Genomic DNA, 21,038 nt, shown 5'->3' on the forward strand with positions numbered 1-21,038 from the left:
TCTTCCCCCATCCACTAGGCCAGTAACCCTATAAAATAAGGAAACTAGACTGGCTTGGCATGACTGGTTTCTGACAAATCCATGTTGGCTATTCCTTATAACCATATTATCCTCTAGGTGCTTACAAACTGATTGCTTAATAATTTGTTCCAGTATCTTTCCAGGTATAGAAGTTAGGCTGACTATGTTGGCCCTTTACCAGTCCTCTGGGACTTCCCCCATCCTCCATGAGTTCTCAAAAATAACTGCTCAAGATTGCTTCAGCTGGTTCCTTAAATTCCCAAGGATGAACTTCATCAGGCCCTGCTGACTTGAAGACATCTAACATATCTAAATATTCTTTAAACTGTTCTTTCCCTATTTTCACTTATTGACAACAAGGGAGAAGGAACATATTAGTTGTGTTTAATATCCGGTCACCATTAACAGCTATTAGCTCTCCTTCCCCACTAATTTCATCTTTCCCTTACTCCTGGTGTATTTAAAGAACATATTGCCTTTTATGTTCCTTGCTAGTTGTACATCATTTTGTGCTTTAGCCTTTCTGATTTTGTCCCTACATGCTTGAGCCGCTACTCCTCCAGATTGAGAGGACCCAGCTGAGGTGGTTCGGGCATCTGATAAGGAGGCTCCAAGGCTGATCCAGGACACACTGGGGGGATTATACCTCCTGGTTGGCCTGGGAATGCTTGGGAATCTCCCAGGAGGAGCTGGAACCTGCTGTGAAGGAAAGGGAGGTCTGGTCCTCCCTACTCTCCATGCTGTTGCCACGATTCTCACAAGGAAAAGCGGCATAAAGGAAAAAGAAGATGATGCTTATCTATTCTTTTATACTCATCCTTAGCAATTCATCCATGTTTTCACTTTTTGTAGGATTCCTTTCTGATTTTCAGGTCATTAAAGAGCTCCTGATGGAGCCATACTTGCCTCTTCCTATCTTGGCTTTGCACTGGGACAATTTGCAGTTATGCCCTTAATAATGTCTCCTTGAGAAATTGCCAGCTCTCCTGAACTCCTTTTCCCCTTAGATTTTCTTCCCATGGGACCTTTTCTACCAGTTCTCTGAGTTTGCTAAAGTATTCTTTTTTGAAGTCCATTGTCCTTATTCTACTGGTCTTACGCCTTCCTTTCTCATGAAATTTATCATTTCATGATCACTTCCACCCAAATTGCCTTCCATCTTCAGATTTGCTACCGATTCTTCTCTATGTTGAGCTTCTTGTTCGTCTGGGAGGCAAACAGGTCCCAGTAGGGTGCTAGGAGAACGATGTTAGTTCCGTCGCAACCTACTTTACCTATGACCTGTGGAAGAAGATGAATGGGAGGAAAGATATCTGAGGTCATTCGTCCAGGACAGTAGTAGAGCATCACACTTGGAGCCACGACCCATGACTCCTCTGGAGCAATACATGGAAAGATTCCTGGTTTTTTTTTTTTTTTTTTGGGGGGGGGGGATGGAAAGAGGTCCCATTATGGTATACCCCTTTGTGTTAATATCTTGCTTAGGATTGTGTCTTGGACTTCCCACTTGTGGTCTGCTGAGAAGCTTCTGCTTAGTTCATCTGCAAGGGAGTTGTAGATATCCAGAAAGTAAGCAGCCTGTATTGTGATGTGGTTCCTGATGCACCACTTCCAGAGTCTGAATGCTTCCAGGAAGAGGGGACAAGATCTCACTCATCCCTGTTTGTTTAGGTAGACCATGATGGTGATACTGTCCCAACAGTACCCTCATAAAGAGTGAGCGTATGAGCAGAAGGAAGCCTTGCACTCAAGGCGGACTGCTTAAGTTTTAGTAAATTTATATGTAGTCTGGCATCTTGTGGGATCCAGGTACACCGAGGAGTGTGGTTGTCCAAGTGATCATCCATATCTAGGAGGAAAGCATCCGTCACAATGGTGATTCTGGAGGTGAGAGGGATGAAGGGAATTCCCACCATGATCTTTTCTGGGTTTGACCACCAAGTGAGGCGGTGATAACTCCGGTGGGAACGGCCACCTTGGAGCTGATGTGGTGCTTGTCCAGTCAATAGATCGAGTGGAGTCAAGCTTGCAGACATGGCAGGTGAAGCCTGGTGAACTGTGACAGGTAGGTGCATGGAGCCATGTGGTCTAACAGTGAAAGGCACTAGGTGCATGCGGCTACATAGCCTAACAATGAAAAGCATCCTGTGCACTGTAATTCATGGTCTGCGGGTAATGCATGAATTCAGGTTGATCATTATATGAAACCTGTCTGCATGGAGGAATGCTCTCACAGAAACCGAATCCAACATTACCCTTACAAAGTTTATTGTCCTTGTGGGTGACAAAATAGACTTTTCTCTCTTTATGCAAATGCCTAGGGTTGCTAGAAGCTGTACGGTGGAATGTTGTCGCTGACCTGACCTCCTAAGGTCTCAAGCTTACCAGGAGCCAATCGTTCAGCAATGAGAATATTGTGTAGCCTTGGTGTCTCATCTCGGCTGCTACCACACAGAAAACTGTTGTAAATACTCTGGATGCCATGGCCAGCCCAAAGGGGAGCACTTAAAACTGGAAGTGTTTGTGGCCTACCATGAAATGCAGGAATTTTCTGTGTGAGGGGTGAATGCCCACATGGAAGTATACATCCTTCAGGTTGAGAGCCACAAACCACATCCTTTCCTGAAGGGCATGGATTACTGATGACAACGCAATTGTAGCCAGCGGTGGCCCAAACCATGGCTCGACCCCCATCCATTGCTCAGACAGCAATAGCTTTTGCTCCTGAGGAGGGGCAGCTCATTCCCCCATCTACTCTCCCTCTTTTTGCTTTTTCAAATATAGTCTGCCTGTGTAGACTTCCTGTCATGTTTGAAAGTGCAGTTGCACAGTTTCCTGACTGAACCACAAACAACAGCAGATGTCCCCACTGATGTCGCTCGCTTGCATAAAGCTATACTACCAATTGTATTAATGCTTATGCATATGTAATCAATATGTAAGGAGTGAGTGAGATAGTATGAGTGTAAGAAACCAATCGCAAGGCTTGAACCGAAATATTACTGTGTAAAGATAATTAAGCTGTATATGGTACTGTACATAAACCTATAGCAGTAGTGGCCAGAGAGAGATGTAACCTACAACAGCAGAAACTCAGGACTGGACCGGAAACAGTAGAGCCCTCACACAGGTTCAAAGGGATTTCAGAGACTCTCATTGCCTAGCGGTTCAATCTCTGGGAAGCTGGAACCTGGCCAGTCTCTATCACCTAAGATAGGAAGCAACACCTGCATCTACAGCCTGCCAGTATGAATGGAATGCGTGTGAGAGTATAATTGCATAAATAAGGGAAGCAAGCAATAAACCAGCCCCCAGTACTGCTTCAATTTAACCTTTGTTTGTGGTTATTTCTTGGCTGGTTCCATGAAAGGGCAACATCACTCACCTGGAATTTCAGCTTTTGAATAAAGATGCTCAGTTGCCAAAGGTCCAGAATTGGTCTACACCCTCTCTCTTTTTTGGGAATCAGGAAATACGAGGAGTAGAACCCCTCCCCTTGATATCGAGGTGGAACGCATTTTATTGCCTCTCAGTGTAAGAGGGATTTTGCCTCCTGTTGAAGAAACACCTTGTGAGAGTGGTCCCTGAAGGGGGACCAGGAAGGAGAGGAACTCTATGGAGCATCCCTGATGGATAATCTCCAAAACCCAACTTTCCTTCATGATCAACCTCCAGCTGTGGGCAAAGAGTGTGAGACAGCATGCAAAAATAATGGGAAGAAGAGGTAGATGGCTTCAGTGATGGTAGGCAGGTCTTGACTAGTATGTCAAAAATAGCCATTGGTGGGTGGCTGAGAGTGAGAAAAGGCTGTGGCAGTGGAGGGGGTTATGAAGCAAGGCCTCTGAATGCTCTGTTTCCACAGAGGCTTGGCTGGGTGTTGGTAATAAGGTATATGAGGAGGGGGCGGTTTTAGTCTATAGGATTGTCTCTGGTTTTTCCTCCTCGGGGTTGAGTATAAATCACCAGTAATGCAGAGTCAATCTCCAGTCCTTTAATGAATGCTAGGACTCGCCGTTTCTTTAATTAAAGAGATTTGAGTCATCAAAGGGGAGGACCTCCCTAGGAAACCTTGACAATTGCAGACAAGAGTCACTCCTCTTGACTAAGCCAGTGGCCAGACTTGTGGAAGCTGTGTCTGCCATATCCATTGTGGTCTGGAGAGCTGTTTTAGCTACTAGCCTTCCCTTATCTAAAAGAGACTGAAATTGGGCTCTGTCCTTTGTGGGAAGCTTGTCAATGAAGCTCACATGCCTGGAATAGTTGTTAAGAGTCATATTTCACTAACAGAGCCTGGTAGTTATGACACACAACTGGAAGCCTGGGGAAGAGAAGACTTTTCTCCCCAGGAGGTCCAGTCCCTTTAGAGCCCTTATCTGCCAGGATGGCCTTTTGTTAGTGCGTCCGAGCCTTTTCTGTAGTCAGCTGTACCATCAGAGAGTTGGGGAGCAGGGTGGGAGAATAAAAATTCAGCTCCTTTGACAGGAGTTTTTGGCATAGGAGCACAGTGTGCCACACTGCTTTGGCTGGTTCTAGTATAGCCTTATTAATTGGAAGAGACACCTTACTTGGTCTCTTAGGTTGTAAGATATCCAGAAGCCAGCGTTGAGAGTCCTGGACCTCCTCTTGTGGAATCTGTAGGACACTGGTAACTCTCTGCAGTAGTTCCGATAATCCAGTAGAGGTGGCAAGGAAAGACTCATCACTTCATCCAAGGATAAGGAGGAGACACCTGTCGGAAGCTGTGGACTTGGGTCAACCTCTTCCTCCTTGTACCCTACAGACCCAGTTGGCAGGAGGGAGAAGAGCAGTACAATTCTTGAGAAGGGTCCAGGCACCTGCCATAAGGATCCCCCGGACCCCAATAAAGCCACAAAGAGGTATCGACCGGTTGGAAGGGACTCTAAGGGAATCAGTACTGCAATCTGGGGTGTGAGTGGGGGGGTGTAATACCCTAAGGAACAACGAGCAAGACTCCTTGATTTTCTGCAGTGTACCTGTAGCCACGTTGGTCCCAGGATACTGAAGAAAAGCTCTGTGTGGCTTGAAAGCTTTTTTCTCTCACCAACAGAAGTTGGTCCAATAAAATATATTACCTCGCCCATCTAGGATTTCCTTGAATATCTGTCAGGACTCATCTGTCTCCGCAGACATACCAGAGCATCTAGTACATGTGACTCATCTGAGCCCGAAAACTGCTCTACTGGTAGCAGCAGGGCTGTCTTTACTGAAGCACTCCAGCCCGAGGGTTGGAGGTGGAATAGCTCCTGGGACACCAACATAGGCTCCTCCTCCAGAGTAATTATATCCCTCAAGAAGGCCAAGCTGGAGAGAAGTGAAGAGTCTGGGTAAGGGAGAACTATATCCTCCAGTGTTATGTAAGTCTCTGTACACTCTGAAGCACTAGGGGTTATGGCAGTCAAGTCTGATAGACCCAGTGCATCCACGGCAGCCGGACAGTCCTTAGACAAATTCAGTGGTATCGAGATTGGCTCAGACCAGCACTCAGACAGAACCAGCGAATGTCAGTCCTTAGGCTTTAGTACCGAGATGACCGAATGAACCACCGGATCTTTCTTTTTACACCCTTTGCCCTTCAACCCAGATGTCTTTAGAAGAACCAGGTCCTTAGATTTCGCATGTAAAGTCTCACCAGATCTGGAAAACCTCAGGGAGGAAGCACATCTCTAATGGACAGCCCTCAATGGGGATCTATCCTTACGCTCATGCCTGCCCACTGCTCTCATGGGGAGCCTAGAAGAAGATTCTTTTGACTTAGGTTTTGGGGGCTCCACTCCAAGGCACATGCTTGGAGGGACACTAGTAATGTGCAGGGGAGTCTCCCTGGCCCAGATCAGACAGCTTTCTGTCTCAGGTGGTTCCCCAGGTGAAGCTCCCGAGCTTCTCGAGTTCTGGGTAGGAAAGAGTGACAGATACCGCACTTTGCAGAGATATCCACCTCATCCAGACAGGTTTCAGAGTAGCAGCCGTGTTAGTCTCTATTTGCAAAAAGAAAAGGAGTACTTGTGGCACCTTAGAGTCTAACCAATTTATTTGAGCATAAGCTTTCGTGAGCTACAGCTCACTTCATCGGATGCATAAAGTGGAAAATACAGTGAGGAGATTTATATACACACAGACCATGAAAAAATTGGTGTTTATCATACACATTGTAAGGAGAGTGATCACTTAGGATGAGCTATTACCAGCAGGAGAGTGGGGCGGGGGGAGAGAAAACCTTTTGAAGTGATAATCAAGGTGGGCCATTTCCAGCACATATCCAGAAGTTAACAAGAACGTCTGAGGAACAGTGGGGGGGGGGGGGGGCTCAATGGAGACCCCATCCTGAACTAAATATTTCCTGAACCCCCACTTCTGGCCTTTAAACAACCCCCCAATCTCTTCAAGCTCATCATCAGAAGCAAGCTCACCTCAGACCAGGACACACCAACTCAAAGCAAGTCCAAAACCTGCCAGAACAACAGATGCAAAACCTCCACACATATCTCCACTGCTACAATTAACTCCCCCCAACGCACTTTTCAAGATCCATGGGTTCTACCCATTCCTGTTGCAACATGTGGTGTACCTCATCCAGTGCACTAAATGTCCCAACAACAATTATGTGGGTGACACCAGACAATCACTATGCTCTCAAATTAACTCACACAGGAGACAAAAATACCCTGTCACCTGTGGCTGAACATTTTTCACAAAGGGATCACACTATATTTGACCTTTCAGTCCTCATCCTTAAAGGAAACCTGCACAAGACTTTCAAAAGACGAGCCTGCGAACTTAAATTAATCTCTCTAATAGACACTAAAAATCATGGACTGAACAGAGACACTGGGTTTATGGCTTATTAAAACTATCTGTAACCCACTAACCCCTCATTTTGTCCTATAACTGATAAGGTGTTAACAGGCCACTCTACCTTGAATGGTCCCTTATAACATGTGCTAACTACTTATCCTAAGCAATCTGTTCCACTTTGCATTTTGCTGTGACATTGGCAGTACCTTCCAGACCTGAGGAAGAGCTCTGTGTGGCTTGAAAGCTCGTCTCTCTCACCAACAGAAGTTGGTCCAATAAAGTATCTCTCTCTCATCCACCTTGTCTCTATCATACCGTGACTAGGAAATTTTCACGGGTCTTTTATCAGATAATTGACATTATTTGCAAGTGGACAGTCAACTTAAAATGACCCAATTTTTCATATATGCTTTATTAGTTTCTTGAAGAGTTTGTGTGATTACCGCTTTTTTGATCAAAAATAACCTTTTAACAAGCTAAATTTCAGACTTCACTTCATGGATAATAAGTTGCAAGCAATCAGACTATTTTAATTGGTCTTCTACCACCAGGAGATGATGTTTAAAGATACTAGTACACACTAACCTTGTTAGAAGCTACTCATTTTTGATTTTGCTAGAACACAGCAAAACCTTTTTTTACTCTAGGCTTGTCTACACTGGCAATTTACAGCGCTGCAACTTTCTCGCTCAGGGTGTGAAAAAACATCCCCCTGAGTGCAGCAAGTTGCAGCTGTAAAGCACCAATGTAGACAGTGCCCCAGCGCTGGGAGCCACACTCTCAGTGCTGGTAGCTACACCTCTCGTGGAGGTGGGTCTTTTTTTTAGAGTGCTGGGAGAGCGCTTCAGCATTGCCGGTGCTTGTAGTCTACATTGTCCACCTGACGTTATAGTCTAGTCATTTTCAGAATACAATAAGCTGCAAATTACATTTTCATGATATACTGCATCTATGTAGTGTGAAACTTAATACGTTATGGGAACAGCAGACCGCTTTCAGGACACACGCTGGAAAACCAAAGCTTGGTACCAGATTTAGATCTGGTTATGTTTTAGATCCTTTTAACTTGCAAAGTTAATAAATTTTGTCTGAATATGAGGTAGAACACAAAACACTATCTTAAGTCTAGAACAAGCAGTTGGAGGTTGACTGTACTTCAAATGACTGTCTATATACACTCTGAAGTACCAGCAATAAGTCTGACATTTGTGAAAAAAACTGCACTTGCCACTCAGAACTTGAGGGCAGATCTGAGTCAGAGTCTATCTACAAATGGTCTATCATAGAAGATGCTTAAAAAGGAGACAAATTATGGAAAACATTAATCCCTTAATGAATAAGTTTTAGCAGTGAAGAAGGGTACAGAGGCTCTTTCTAGGAAAGAATTGCATGGATCTAAGGAATCATCTGAATTATCACTTGGGAGAGTTAGTACACCAGTGTCAAAGATATATTCTTAAAACTTCCTCACACAGAATATTAGGGAAAGATATTTAAAGTAGCAGAATTCACATTCTGTAGAAATGGTTACCCTTGTCTTCACATAGCTCCTACTTCTGCATTTCCTTTCTAGAATATAAGCTATTCTTAATGCTTAATAAGCAAAGTTTATTGTGACTTACAAGGCACCAAACTGATTGGATTGTATCTCATTATAGGCTGTTCAAATGTGATCCCCAGATTCATAAAAAGACCATACATTACCAGCAGTCTCAAAATTTGAACCAATTTTAAAAAATGGAAAAAAATCAAGGTATAGCTGGAAAAAAATCTCACTGGTACAGGAAACTGTTCTAAGGCATTGACTGAATCAGCCTGCATCTTTTCCTAACCTCAAAAATTGGTTTTGGAGCACATACATATCAAAGTCAAAGAGTAACTAGAGTAATATTTTGCAGTTACACAGCACTGATAATCTCCAAAGAACATTACAATCATCAATTTATATATTAACCAATCCTCAGAATTCCCCAAGAAGCACGTTTCACCTTAATTTTTAAAATATGGAAACTGAGGTAGACACATTTAAAGGCCTAATTTTCAAGAATATATATAACTGATTTTGCAAAAGCGTGTGCAATTAATGCCTGAGCTGCAAATGCAATTACCATGGGTATTTGTATTTACAAATTACTAGTTATATGCATAACTAACCAACTGTGTAGTCATCTAATAATCTAATTTGCATGGGGAATTGAAATAACTGTGCTTGCAAACTAGGTATGCAACTATATTTCTGCAATTTTCTAAAAAAAATAAAAATAAAAATATCAGATTCCTAGTGACTTCTCCAAGACTATGGAGGGAATCAGTCAGACACATGATTATAAGAATTCAGGAATCTGACTTCTAGCCTTGCATTCAGACCTCACTGTTCTTTTAAAATAATGTGTTTTTGAAAGAGGAGCATTACCTATGTAATTCTGTAACAGACAAAGAAGTCTCTCCAAAGAAAGAAAGGACAAGTAGTCAGAGGATTTAACTTTGCACATAGAAATAAATAATGAGAATACAGGCATTCTAAAGAATTCACATATTATCCATCTGTATTAAGACTGGGAAAGCACTGACTGCTGTTTTGCAGTTGGTACTGTGACCTGACCACAATCTCCATTGTTATATATTTCTTCTAACATCCAAGGAATGCAGGGTAGGTCTAGCGTGGCTTCAGAAAAAAAAAACCCTGGAAGGTGGATGAACTGATTAACATGGAAATCAGAGTATACATTATAGGCAGAAACTTGGAATGGGACCATAAATACTTTCTTTGGGGAAAAAAAAACTGTAAAGGGGGGGATTTACTATTAAACTCTCCAACTCTTTGGAAAGGGGTGATGGCCATCAAAATGGATGTCTTCATTGACAAGTGTAGCAAAGAACATTAGGCTAGTGGCTCAGAGAGAGGTTTCATTATACAAATGGGGACCAAATTCAAATCCCATATGGAAGTGAGGTCTCTAATCTGTGGAAAAAGGTTAACTAACCCCTTAATGGCGGCAAAGAGTCCTGTGGCACCTTATAGACTAACAGACGTATTGGAGCATAAGCTTTCGTGGGTGAATACCTGCTTCGTCGGATGCATCAAGTATTCACCCACGAAAGCTTAGGCTCCAATACATCTGCTAGTCTATAAGGTGCCACAGGACCCTTTGCCGCTTTTACAGATCCAGACTAACTTAAATCCCTCTGATATTTAACCCCTTAATGAATCTGGATGTTGTTGGATAGGCACTGAGAATCCCCATAGAGAAGAATGGAAGATCGTAGTACCTGCTAAATAAGCTTTGACAGAATTTATAGAGAGATCTGATTTTTTGAAATCCAACAAGTAATCCAGAACAGTAGAGAGGGAGGAATGGACAGGTGAGACCTGTAGCTAGATATGCCAATGGTGAAATTCTTTCACTACTGCAGATAAATGTTCCTACTGGAAATCTTTCTGTAGTTTAATAGGACCTTGTCTACTTCTGTTGGGCAGGAAACTTCTACCCCCAAGAACCACTGAGGAGCGAAGCTCTGAGATGAGGAATGCTCAGGTTGGAATGGAGACTCAACTGAACTCCTGAGATAGCAGGTGGGGAAATGATCAGAAGTTGCAACAGCAGGCAAGAGGCAAGGCAAACCATGTGAGGAAATTTGTCTCGGACAAGCTGGTGCAATTCTGTCTTGCTTGAACTTGTTCAACTCTGTCTTGCTTTAACTCTGTCTTGCTTGATCTTGTTAAATTTCTGGAATAGTAACAATCAGAACCATCCCTCGGGTATGGCAAATCGGGGTGACTGTCCTGGGCCCTGTGCTTTGGGGGGGCTCAGCATTTTGTGAGGAGGTGAGCAGGGAGGTAAGACGGGGGGCAGGCGGAGCGAAGCGCCCCCCTACCAACCTCCCGCTCCAGCCCGCCGATCAGCGCCGCGCTCTCCCTCCCAGCACCTACCACCGATCAGCTGTTTCGCTGTGTCTGGAGGCACAGGGAGGGGAGAGGAGGGGAGAGGAGCGAAGGTGCAGCGGGCTTGGGGAGGGGGCAGAGAAGAAATGGGGTGGGGCCTTGGGGAAAGGGGTGGAGTGGGGCGGGGCCTGGGTGGAGCACACTCCGGCAGATAGAAACCCTGCACCCACCTAGGGACGACCCTGCTAACAATGTTGAGGGAGAGAAGGCCCCTTGAGCAGAAATTTTTGCCCTCTGTTGATAATGGTGCCAAAAAAGGTCTACTTCTAGAAACCCCAGGACAAGAGAATGAATCAGAGTATCCAGCTCTCACTTGCAATCTTGGGAGAAGTGCCTGCTTAATCATCAGCTATAGTGGTTTGAGTGCCTGGGATGTAAGAGGCTGAGATAAGGAATCTTACCCCCCACCTTGAAGATTTATGTAGAACATACAGACTACATTGTCTGTCATGACTTTGATGGATTGACCCCTGATTAAGTGAAGGAAGTGGATACAGGCATTCCTGACTTCTCCACATCAACCTCCTGGAAATAAGGGAAGGGACCCTAAAGGACCATTTGCCTTGAATGGTGTGTCCCCTGAGGTTTGCTCCCCATCCCAAAATGGAGGCTTCTGAAGTTCTAGTTATAGCAGTGGAAGGGAACTCCTTCACAAACTTTGTATGGGTTCTTCCACCAATTGAGTGAGTCTAGCTCCAAGCCAGGACCAGACACCAGTTTATCAAGACTGTGTGTGTTCAAAATGAAGCCTGTTCTGAGCTATCCCCGGAAGCAATGAAGCAATGAAGATGTAACCTGGCATGTGTTACAAAAGTGCAAGCTGCAATATGGCCTAACAGAGGCCATTTCTTGCACACGTCCAAGGACTTATATGAATCTTGGAAATAAGGTTTGTCAGTCCCATAAACCAGTGAGCTGGAAGCTAAATTCTGGACATGATGGCATGCAGACAAACACGTATACAGTCTCTCTGCTGAACTGGAGTCAAAAGGGACTTTTCACTATTGAGTTGTAGTCCCTACCCGTGGAACAGAGACACAGCTATCTTTACTGCAAAGGAGGGTGGCATGGAGGAACAGAGGTAAAATGGCTGGAGTAAATCAATGTTATACCTTCCAAAATCCATTTGTTGGCTACAATCTGCTCCCATGAAGGTCAAAAGCAGAAGAGACCATTTCCAAAGGGTAGGTAGAATGATGCAGATGAAGATACCGATAAAGGGGATCTTCTGCACCCTCAACTGAACCATCAAAATTGATGTTTCAATGAGGAGGAGGGCTGGGTGGTAGTAGTGGATGTGGTAGGCAGCCTCTCTTTCTGATTTCTTGGTCTCTTTTTGCGTGGCTTGGCAGACTTATGGAAAACAGGAAACTGGGTGTGGAGGAATCTCTGAACCATCTGTGATCCACTAAATTTTCTTTTGTTCACGGATGTGTATATCCCAAGAGACCTGAGTGCAGCCCTTAAATTCTTTAAAGTGTGCAAGGATTCATCTGTGGACTCATCGAAGTGCATAAATCTGTTGAAAAGAAGGTCTTCTACAATAAGTTGGATCCCCCTGGGAAATCCTTATAGTTGCAGACAAAATGCTTCACACATGATGATAGCAGTGGAAACAGAGCAGGCTGCAGTGTTGGCTGCACGTTGTCCTTGCTAGGAGCTGACCTTCCCCTGTGATGGCCTGAAATTTTTCCTGTGGTTTGAGAGGGAGATGTTCAATAAAAGCATTATATTTACTGTAGTTGGTGTAATTACACTTTGCCATCAGAGCTGGGCAATTCATAATCCTAAATCATAGCGTCACAGAGGAGTAGCTCTTACAACCAAAGAGGTCCAAGCACTTTTAGCCCTTATCGTAAGGTGTTGTCTGCCATGCTCGTTGATGGCTTCTGCAAACAAAGAATTAGGCGGAGGATGTGTAAATAAAAACTCATTGTTTTGCTGGGATGTAACACTTTTTGTCAGCTAGTCTGCATGTAATCAGTACTGTAGCAGGAGTCTGACAGATGTCTGGTGGATTCAAGCAGAGCCTTCTTCACCAGCAATGCCACTCAACCAAAAGTTGTCATGTGGAGAATGTCTAAAATCTTATGGTGAGCATCTTGGACCTCCTTCAGGGGATTTTGGAGTGAATTGTTAATCCATTTATTAAATTCTTGAAGCCATTTAAAATCCTCTGCATAAGGTGGTGAGGAAGGCAGCACAGCCTCATGAGGTGAAGGGGAGGAGATATTAGTTTGTGTTGTTACCTCCTTATCAGCTGTAACCTCCTGCTCCTCAAAAGATTCCCACTTGAGGAGGGAGAGATGGGGCGGAGACTGTGTCTTTCAGGATGATCCCCATGTGAATAGCTGGGAGCTCTCGAAACTTGCTGACTACAGGCAGCTCACGGGTTCCAGTATGGTCAGTAGAAGCAGTGGTGTCTAATGCTGATCATACCAGATAGGAGGAGAGGGAACACAAGATTGCCTCACCTTAGGAACCTCACCTTTGGTGAAGGCATCAGGAGAGGTGTCTCTATGCTGGTAAGTAGTTGACCCCTGCTTTAATACCCAAAGGGATTTACTTATTATCCAAAACCCCCTGAGGGAGAACCCCTCAAGAAGGGAAGCCAGAGGAAAGGGATATGTAACCAAATAAACCCAAGAAAATAAATGAAGGAATTATATAACTAAACTAAATAAAAAACTAAAGTAAACTAAATCAAAACTAAACTAGACCTAGACAGCCCAAAGGGCTGAAGGCTAACTACTGCTAAAAAGGGGCACACCAAATGCTCTGTGTCAGGATATAAGGTGGTTGAGAAGGTACAGACGGTGGCTCCCCCATACAAGTATAAGTATAGGGCACAAGGAGGTCTGGAATGCATGCACAGGCCGAACTTGAGCTGCTACCTAAAATCTCCAGTCAAAGGTGCCTGGGGCATGTGCACTCCTGAAGTAAAGTGGAGCACACATAGGGACGCTACTTGAAAAACTGTTACCTTTGAAGAGAAAAATTAAGTTCCAGAAAATAGTTATCCACATTCATTACATTAGCAGTGATCAGGACAGAATGAGGAATCAGGAATGAGACATGAGGAAGTGGAAATAATGTTCTTCAAGCAGTGAAGGTGGGGGTTTTTTGGGATGGGGAGGGGGAGAAATAACCAGAACTTTAAACGCAAATCAGCACAGAGAGCCATGTAATACCATACCACTTGCTTGACTATGTGGAAGAAAAGCAAACTCAACAACGAGCTGACATGGCAGAGAAATGCCAGGGTTGGCTTAAGAGGATTAAGAGGCAGCTGCCTTGGGAAATATACTCCCTGTGCAAAGTGCTATAAATGTTTTTCAAATCTGTCACTGAGACATAATGAATCTCCCTATTGCTTTCTCTATCATTGCTTTCTCTAGTGCGAGAAAATATAGAAGTCTAGAAACAGCACACAAATTGTACAGCTTTAATACCTAAAGGGATTTACTCGTTATCTGGTTTGCAGGACAAAACACACAATCCTGCCTCCACATCTTCAATTTTTTTTCTAAAAAGGAGCAAATAGCAATTTTGTAGTTTCAAATCATCCGGAGAGAAATCCTGCCTTTCCCAAGGGAGCTGCTCAAACTACAGATGTCAAGAGCAGTGGAGTGGTACATGACAAGATAGCTCAAGGTGGGGGGAAGACACACTGCCAGGCTCACTGTAATCACCTATGTACCCCAGCTAATGTGTGCTACTGATCACAGCATGTGTACTAGTTAAACTGAACCCATAAACCTCCACTTCTCTGATAAATGATGTTGTAAGCATCTGTAGTTCTAGAACCAGGAACCATGGAGGTTCTTGGCCATTGTCACTTCTGTATCACCATCAGAGCTCAGGCCAGGCTGCTGTTGGTGGACCATGTGAAGCTAGACACTGCAGGAAGTATCGCCCAGTGGGGCTTGAGTGGCATCTCACCCATGTAGTACACTGATTGGCCCATCCTGGTATATAAACCAAGAATCCATTACCCACTGCAGTCGGAGCAATGATACAGACCACATGCATGCTTCCACTCCAGACCTTGCCTTACTGTGAACCTCCAACTCAGACACTCACCTCCTGTCTGTAACCTGGAGCCTGACCCTGCCTTATTGGTATCCAGACCTGACTCAACCCTGTCACCACTACTTCCCTTCTGCTTGCAACTGAGTGTCTGACCCTGACTTGCTGGTGTCCTGATTTGGCTCAATCCCAACTTCACTACCCATCACCTGACCACAACTTGACCAGTGCACACTCGCTGCCCATGGCCCAGCCCTGACAGATATGCTGGCTAGCTGGGTAGTCAGGCTCCCTTCCTGTAGTGGGCTCTACAGCATTAGGAAAAGGTTCTACTCTTCTGCTTTCTGAGAAAACGGAATCCCCTACCTTTCTCCCAACAGTATAAGATAGGACTGTGCCCTTATTGAAATGCCTCTTTCCTCGTCAATAATATAATTAAGATATTTAATGAATAGAACAATGATAATTAGAAAACCAGTAGTGATATGAAGAACTCATTCCATACTTTTCTCCAGTGTACACTCGGGGTCTTCTGCTAAGTGCATAATTTTTAGTATTTGAGCCTTTCCGGAGTGGATCATCAAGAGGTGACTGGTGAGGAGGGTCTTCCAGTGGATTCCAGTAACTCTGTTCAGACATACCTCGTAACAAAATTTCTGCTAACTGCCTGGCTATTGTCTGTGAAAGAAAAACAGAAAAATATTTTCTCCTAGAAATGCTGAACAGGAAGTCTTCAAAAAACTGGGATTTTGTCAAATGAGGACTAAGTCATGTTCAATATGATTTTGCTCAAAAAGGTTTCTATTCTCAGACTATTCATTATAGAGAATTCCCATCTTCCTTTATTTTTTTGCTTCATGCAAAAAATGAACAAACAAGATGACCTGACCACCACATATTTTTCCATTGGCCTGAAAAAACTCAGAATGCCCTGCACACCAGGAATGAAAGGCACATTGTCCAGTTTGCTTCTGTACAAGACTACAACAAAAAGCTTTCAAAACTGTTTGACAGAACTTTAATGGGTAAATCCCAGATATTTGAAGAAACCTATCAAAATACGCTAATATACCTAAAAATCAGTTAAATTCAGGTGTGTTTTCTATTATTCTACATTACAGACATTACTGCCAAGAAGGCTTAATTTGAATCCTTAACTTCATCAATTCAACCCCAGTAAAAATGCAATTTTCTATTAAAATTACATGTTTTGGTTCACAGGATCTGAAATTTTAGTTCCTTTTTATAATATGTGATACAGGAGGGCCAGGGAGAGTGGTAGAGGGGAAATATAAGCCCTACACTAATTAAGGAGTGGCTGCCTGTAGACTAGGGAGGGTTGAGACAGGTTAATTGGAGCACCTCTAGTCAATTAAGGCCCTGTTAGGAACCTAATAAAACCCCCTGCTTCAGGCAGTCAGAGAGGAGGAGGAAGGTGGAGCTTGGAGGAGTGTTGTAAAATTTGAAAGACCAGAGAACCAAAGTAAGGGAGACCCTGCTGCAGCAGGGGAGGGAGACTCCCTCCCCCAGTGTCTAAGAACCGAACGTACCCCACCCAAGGGAGAAGGAGGTCAGGACCCGCACGGGTTGAGAGGGGTTGGGGCTCAGAGTGAGGAACAAACCCAGGCCCTTCCCCCGCTTCCCTCCTCTACCACCTTCCCGAGCACTAGCAGGGACCTCAGCGCCCCAAGAGCAGGGGCGAGAGGTGGCATCTTAGCCCCCCACCAAGAAAAGCACAGCACCCACAATACTAACATCGGCCATCTTGTCACAAATATCAATGATTTTGCCATCAAGCTGTGCACATAGGAACAAGAGGTTACACGGATTAGCTATCACCATTGCCCTCATCTTTCTGTTCTCTATGTCCTCTTCTACAAACATGTATGCACAAAGTAGTTTTACATATGCAAGTAATTCCATTAAACTCCATTTGATTATTAATATGTATAAGTGTATGAGTATGAGGGCCTTAGAATAAATTTTTTGTGATGGGACAATATCTCCCTATGTGCTGAAACGGTGCCTGCCACAATGCAGCCTCAACCCTGATTGGGCCCTCTCATTGCTCTGACAATACAAATAGTAGCTGTGACAGATATCACATGCAATATCTTTGGGGACCACTGCATTAAACTTATGAATGGTTTATGTATGATTCTATTCTGCTCTGTGGGGGACAGTTAATACAGCTCCTACAGGAACTAAAAATATTAGGGGGCAATTACCTCGGGATAGTAAACAACTAAGCACCACCTGTTGGGGTGGTTTCGTATATAGTTCAGGCTGGGTTTTCTGAGACCAAGAGACAAAAATAGAATTTAGGATATATAAAGCCTGAGTTTAAACTGACTGGGGGCTTCATTTAGAGTAAGAAAATGGACAAAACTGTCCAAGGGAGACCCCAACCCTTAGTGAAGAGATGTTGGCCTACCAGACTCCCCATGTGGAAGATGAATAGTTTCTGGTACATTCAGTAGAGTGAAAGAACTTGTATTGTTTAAGTATTTCCTCTGTGATGCTTTATCCTAAGAATAAATAGCACACTGCTCCTTCTCAGCAGAGTCTAACTTATAACCTCTGCAATATACTGCTCAGAACCCTTGGAGAGAAAGCACAGCTTCAGTGCTGGCCGTCAGGCAGAATGATTTCCTGGGGATATCACAGTGTAAGGCAAGGGGCGGTGCAGCCTTATAACCCCTGGTCAGGAGGGAGAGAGTGTCTCCACCCAGAAGTAATGGCTGGGGTCCTGAAACCTTGAGTGCCCTTGAAGGTCCATGGAGTGGGAATGCAGTATAGTTACCCCTGAATTGTGACAGCAGCACTAACAACAAACACTGCCAGCTTTGAATCAGATGTTTATCTTGATTGCCCTCCTCCCCCGCCCCAGAAATCCTAAACAGTATAACAGAGCTTAACTTCCGTAAAAGAAGGAATCTGACAGTATATTATGATCACCATGCAAGGAAATTAATTCCTGTATTCTTCCCCAAATAAAATCTCAGTGGGCTTTTAATATCCATAAAAATATAACTCAAATTGCATCACCACCACAATATGTAGACTAAAGATTTTTAATCCCTTTGTTATTTTTCAAGAGCTCAACAAAATGGCCTTTGTTGAACTCTTGCTGCAATAGCTTTCATTGTGTTATATATATTTTACTTCAAAAAGAGAACTAATTTATTCCCCTGGTAATTTCTATGTAGACTGAAAATAAAACATTTGAAGAATAAATTTGTTTTAAAAAAACCCCAAACTACATATTCTCATTTGTCTTCCTGCATACCACAAAACTATTAAAAATTGTTAAAAATTCTGTTCTCCCTGATCATTGAAGAAACTCACAAATAAAATATTAACATGAAAAATCTACCTCCAAACCAGTTCAAGTAAACATCAGTGAAATAGTTCATTAGAGACAGAGAACATAAAAGGTTTATTTTTTGGCCAAAATGTTCTGGGTACTGTATATCTCTATTTCTCCAGCTTAAAATAAAGAACATAAGAATGGCCACACTGGGTCAGACCAAAGGTCCATCCAGGCCAGTATTCTGTCTGCCGACAGTTTCCAATGCCAGCTGCCCCAGAGGGAGTGAACCTAACAGGTAATGATCAAGTGATCTCTCTCCTGCCATCCATCTCCACCCTCTGACAAACAGAGGCTAGGGACACCATTCCTTACACATCCTGGCTAATAACCATTAATGGACTTAACCTCCATGAATTTATCTAGTTCTCTTTTAAACCCTGTTCTAGTCCTATCCTTCAAAACCTCCTCAGGCAAGGAGTTCCACAGGTTGACTGCACTGTGTGAAGAAGAACTTGCTTTTATTTGTTTTAAACCTGCTGCCCATTAATTTTATTTGGTGACCCCTAGTTCTTATATTATGGGAACAAGTAAATAACTTTTCCTTATTCACTTTCTCCACACTACTCATGATTTTATATACCTCTATCATATCCCCCCTTAGTCTCCTCTTTTCCAAGCTGAAAAGTCCTAGCCTCTTTAATCTCTCCTCATATGGGACCCATTCCAAACCCCTAATCATTTTAGTTGCCTTTCTCTGAACCTTTTCTAATACCAGTATATCTTTTTTGAGATGAGGAGACCACATCTGTACACAGTATTCAAGATGTCGGCGTACCATGGATTTATATAAGTGCAATAAGATATTCTCTCTCTTATTCTCTACCCCTTTTTTAATTATTCCTAACATCCTGTTCGCTTTTTTGACTGCTGCTGTGCACTGCATGGATGTCTTCAGAGAACTATCCACGATGACTCCAAGATCTCTTTTCTGATTAGTTGTAGCTAAATTAGGCCCCATCATATTGTATGTATAGTCAGGGTTATTTTTTCCAATGTGCATTACTTTGAAATTTATCCACATTAAATTTGCCATTTTGTTGCCCAATCACTTAGTTTTGTGAGATCTTTTGACGTTCTTCACAGTCTTCTTTGGTCTTAATTATCTTGAGCAGTTTAGTTTCGTCTGCAAAGTTTGCCACCTCACTGTTTACCTTTTCTCCAGATCATTTATGAATAAGTTGAATAGGATTGGTCCTAGGACTGACCCTTGGGAAACATCACTAGTTACCCCTCTGCATTCTGAAAATTTACCTTTTATTCCTACCCTTTGTTCCCTGTCTTTTAACCAGTTCTCAATTCATGAAAGGATCTTCCCTCTTATCCTATGACAACTTAATTTACATAAGAGCCTTTGGTTAGGGACCTTGTCACAGGCTTTCTGGAAATCTAAGTATACTATGTCCACTGGATTCCCCTTGTCCACATATTTGTTGACCCCCTCAAAGAACTATAATAGATTAGTAAGACATGATTTCCCTTTACAGAAACCATGTTGACTTTTGTGCAACAATTTATGTTCTTCTATGTGTCTGACAATTTTATTCTTTACTATTGTTTCAACTAATGAGCCCGGTACTAACGTCAGACTTACCAGTCTGTAATTGCCGGGATCACCTCTAGAGCCCTTTTTAAATATTGGTGTTACATTAGCTATCTTCCAGTCATTGGATACAGAAGCTGATTTAAAGGACAGGTTACGAACATAGTTAATAGTTCTGCAATTTCACATTTGAGTTCTTTAAAACTCTTGGGTGAATGCCATCTGGTCCCGGTGACTTGTTACTGTTAAGTTTATCAATTAATTCCAAAACCTCGTCTAACGACACTTCAATCTGTGACAATTCCTCAGATTTGTCACTTACAAAGGACGGCTCAGTTTGGGAATCTCCCTGACATCCTCAGCCGTGAAAACTGAAGCAAAGAATTAATTTAGTTTCTCCACAATAACTTTATTGTCTTTAAGTGCTCCTTTTGTATCGCGATCGTCCAGGGGCCCCACTGGTTGTTTAGCAGGCTTCCTGCTTCTGATGTACTTAAAAAACATTTTGTTATTACCTTTTGAGTTTTTGGCTAGCTGTTCTTCAAACTCCTTTTTGGCTTTTCTTATTACATTTTTACACTTAATTTGGCAGTGTTTATGCTCCTTTCTATTTACCTCACTAGGATTTGACATCCACTTTTTAAAAGATCCCTTTTTATCTCTCACTGTTTCTTTTACATGGTTAAGTCAAGTCACGGTGGCTCTTTTTTAGTTCTTTTTCTGTGTTTTTTAATTTGGGGTATACATTTAAGTTGGGCCTCTATTATGGCGTCTTTGAGAAGTGTCCATGCAGCTTGCATGGATTTCACTCTAGTCACTGTACCTTTTAATTTCTGTTTAACTAACCTTCTCATTTTTGCACAGTTCCCCTTTCTGAAATTAAATGCCACAGTGTTGGGCTGCTGAGGTGTTCTTCCCACCATAGGAATGTTAAATGTTATTATATTATGGTCACTATTTCCAAGCAGTGCCGTTACAGTTACCTCTTGGATCAGATCCTGCGCTCCACTCAGGACTAAATCGAGAATTGCCTCTCCCCTTGTGGGTTCCTGTACCAGCTGCTCCAAGAAGCAGTCATTTAAGGTAATGAGAAATTTTGTCTCTGCGTTTTGTCCTGTGGTGACATGTATCCAGTCCATATGGGGATAACTGAAATCTGCCACTATTATTGAGTTCTTTATTTTGGTAGCCTCTCTAATCTCTCTTAGCATTTCATAGTCACTATCACTGTCCTGGTCAGGTGGTCGACAATAGATCCCTACTGTTATATTCTTATTAGAGCATGGAATTACTATCCATAGAGATTTTAGGGAACATGT

General features: G+C 43.0%; 1 protein-coding gene across 4 annotated transcripts in view; it reads right to left on the bottom strand.

Moving 5' to 3' along the window:
• Positions 1–21,038, bottom strand: part of TTC7B (tetratricopeptide repeat domain 7B) — a 314,696-nt gene that overhangs the window by 180,712 nt on the left and 112,946 nt on the right. For 3 of the 4 annotated variants that reach the window (XM_084630296.1, XM_084630295.1, XM_084630298.1), the window contains one exon: positions 15,312–15,484. The exons of the other annotated variant lie outside the window; for it this stretch is intronic. In XM_084630296.1, the coding sequence (XP_084486422.1) occupies positions 15,312–15,484 (173 nt within the window). The remainder of the gene's footprint in view (positions 1–15,311; positions 15,485–21,038) is intronic. 4 annotated transcript variants of the gene reach the window in all.

The sequence above is a fragment of the Lepidochelys olivacea genome (genome assembly GCF_965140295.1).
Source record: "Lepidochelys olivacea isolate rLepOli2 genome assembly, chromosome: 6".
Lineage (NCBI taxonomy): Eukaryota > Metazoa > Chordata > Testudines > Cheloniidae > Lepidochelys > Lepidochelys olivacea.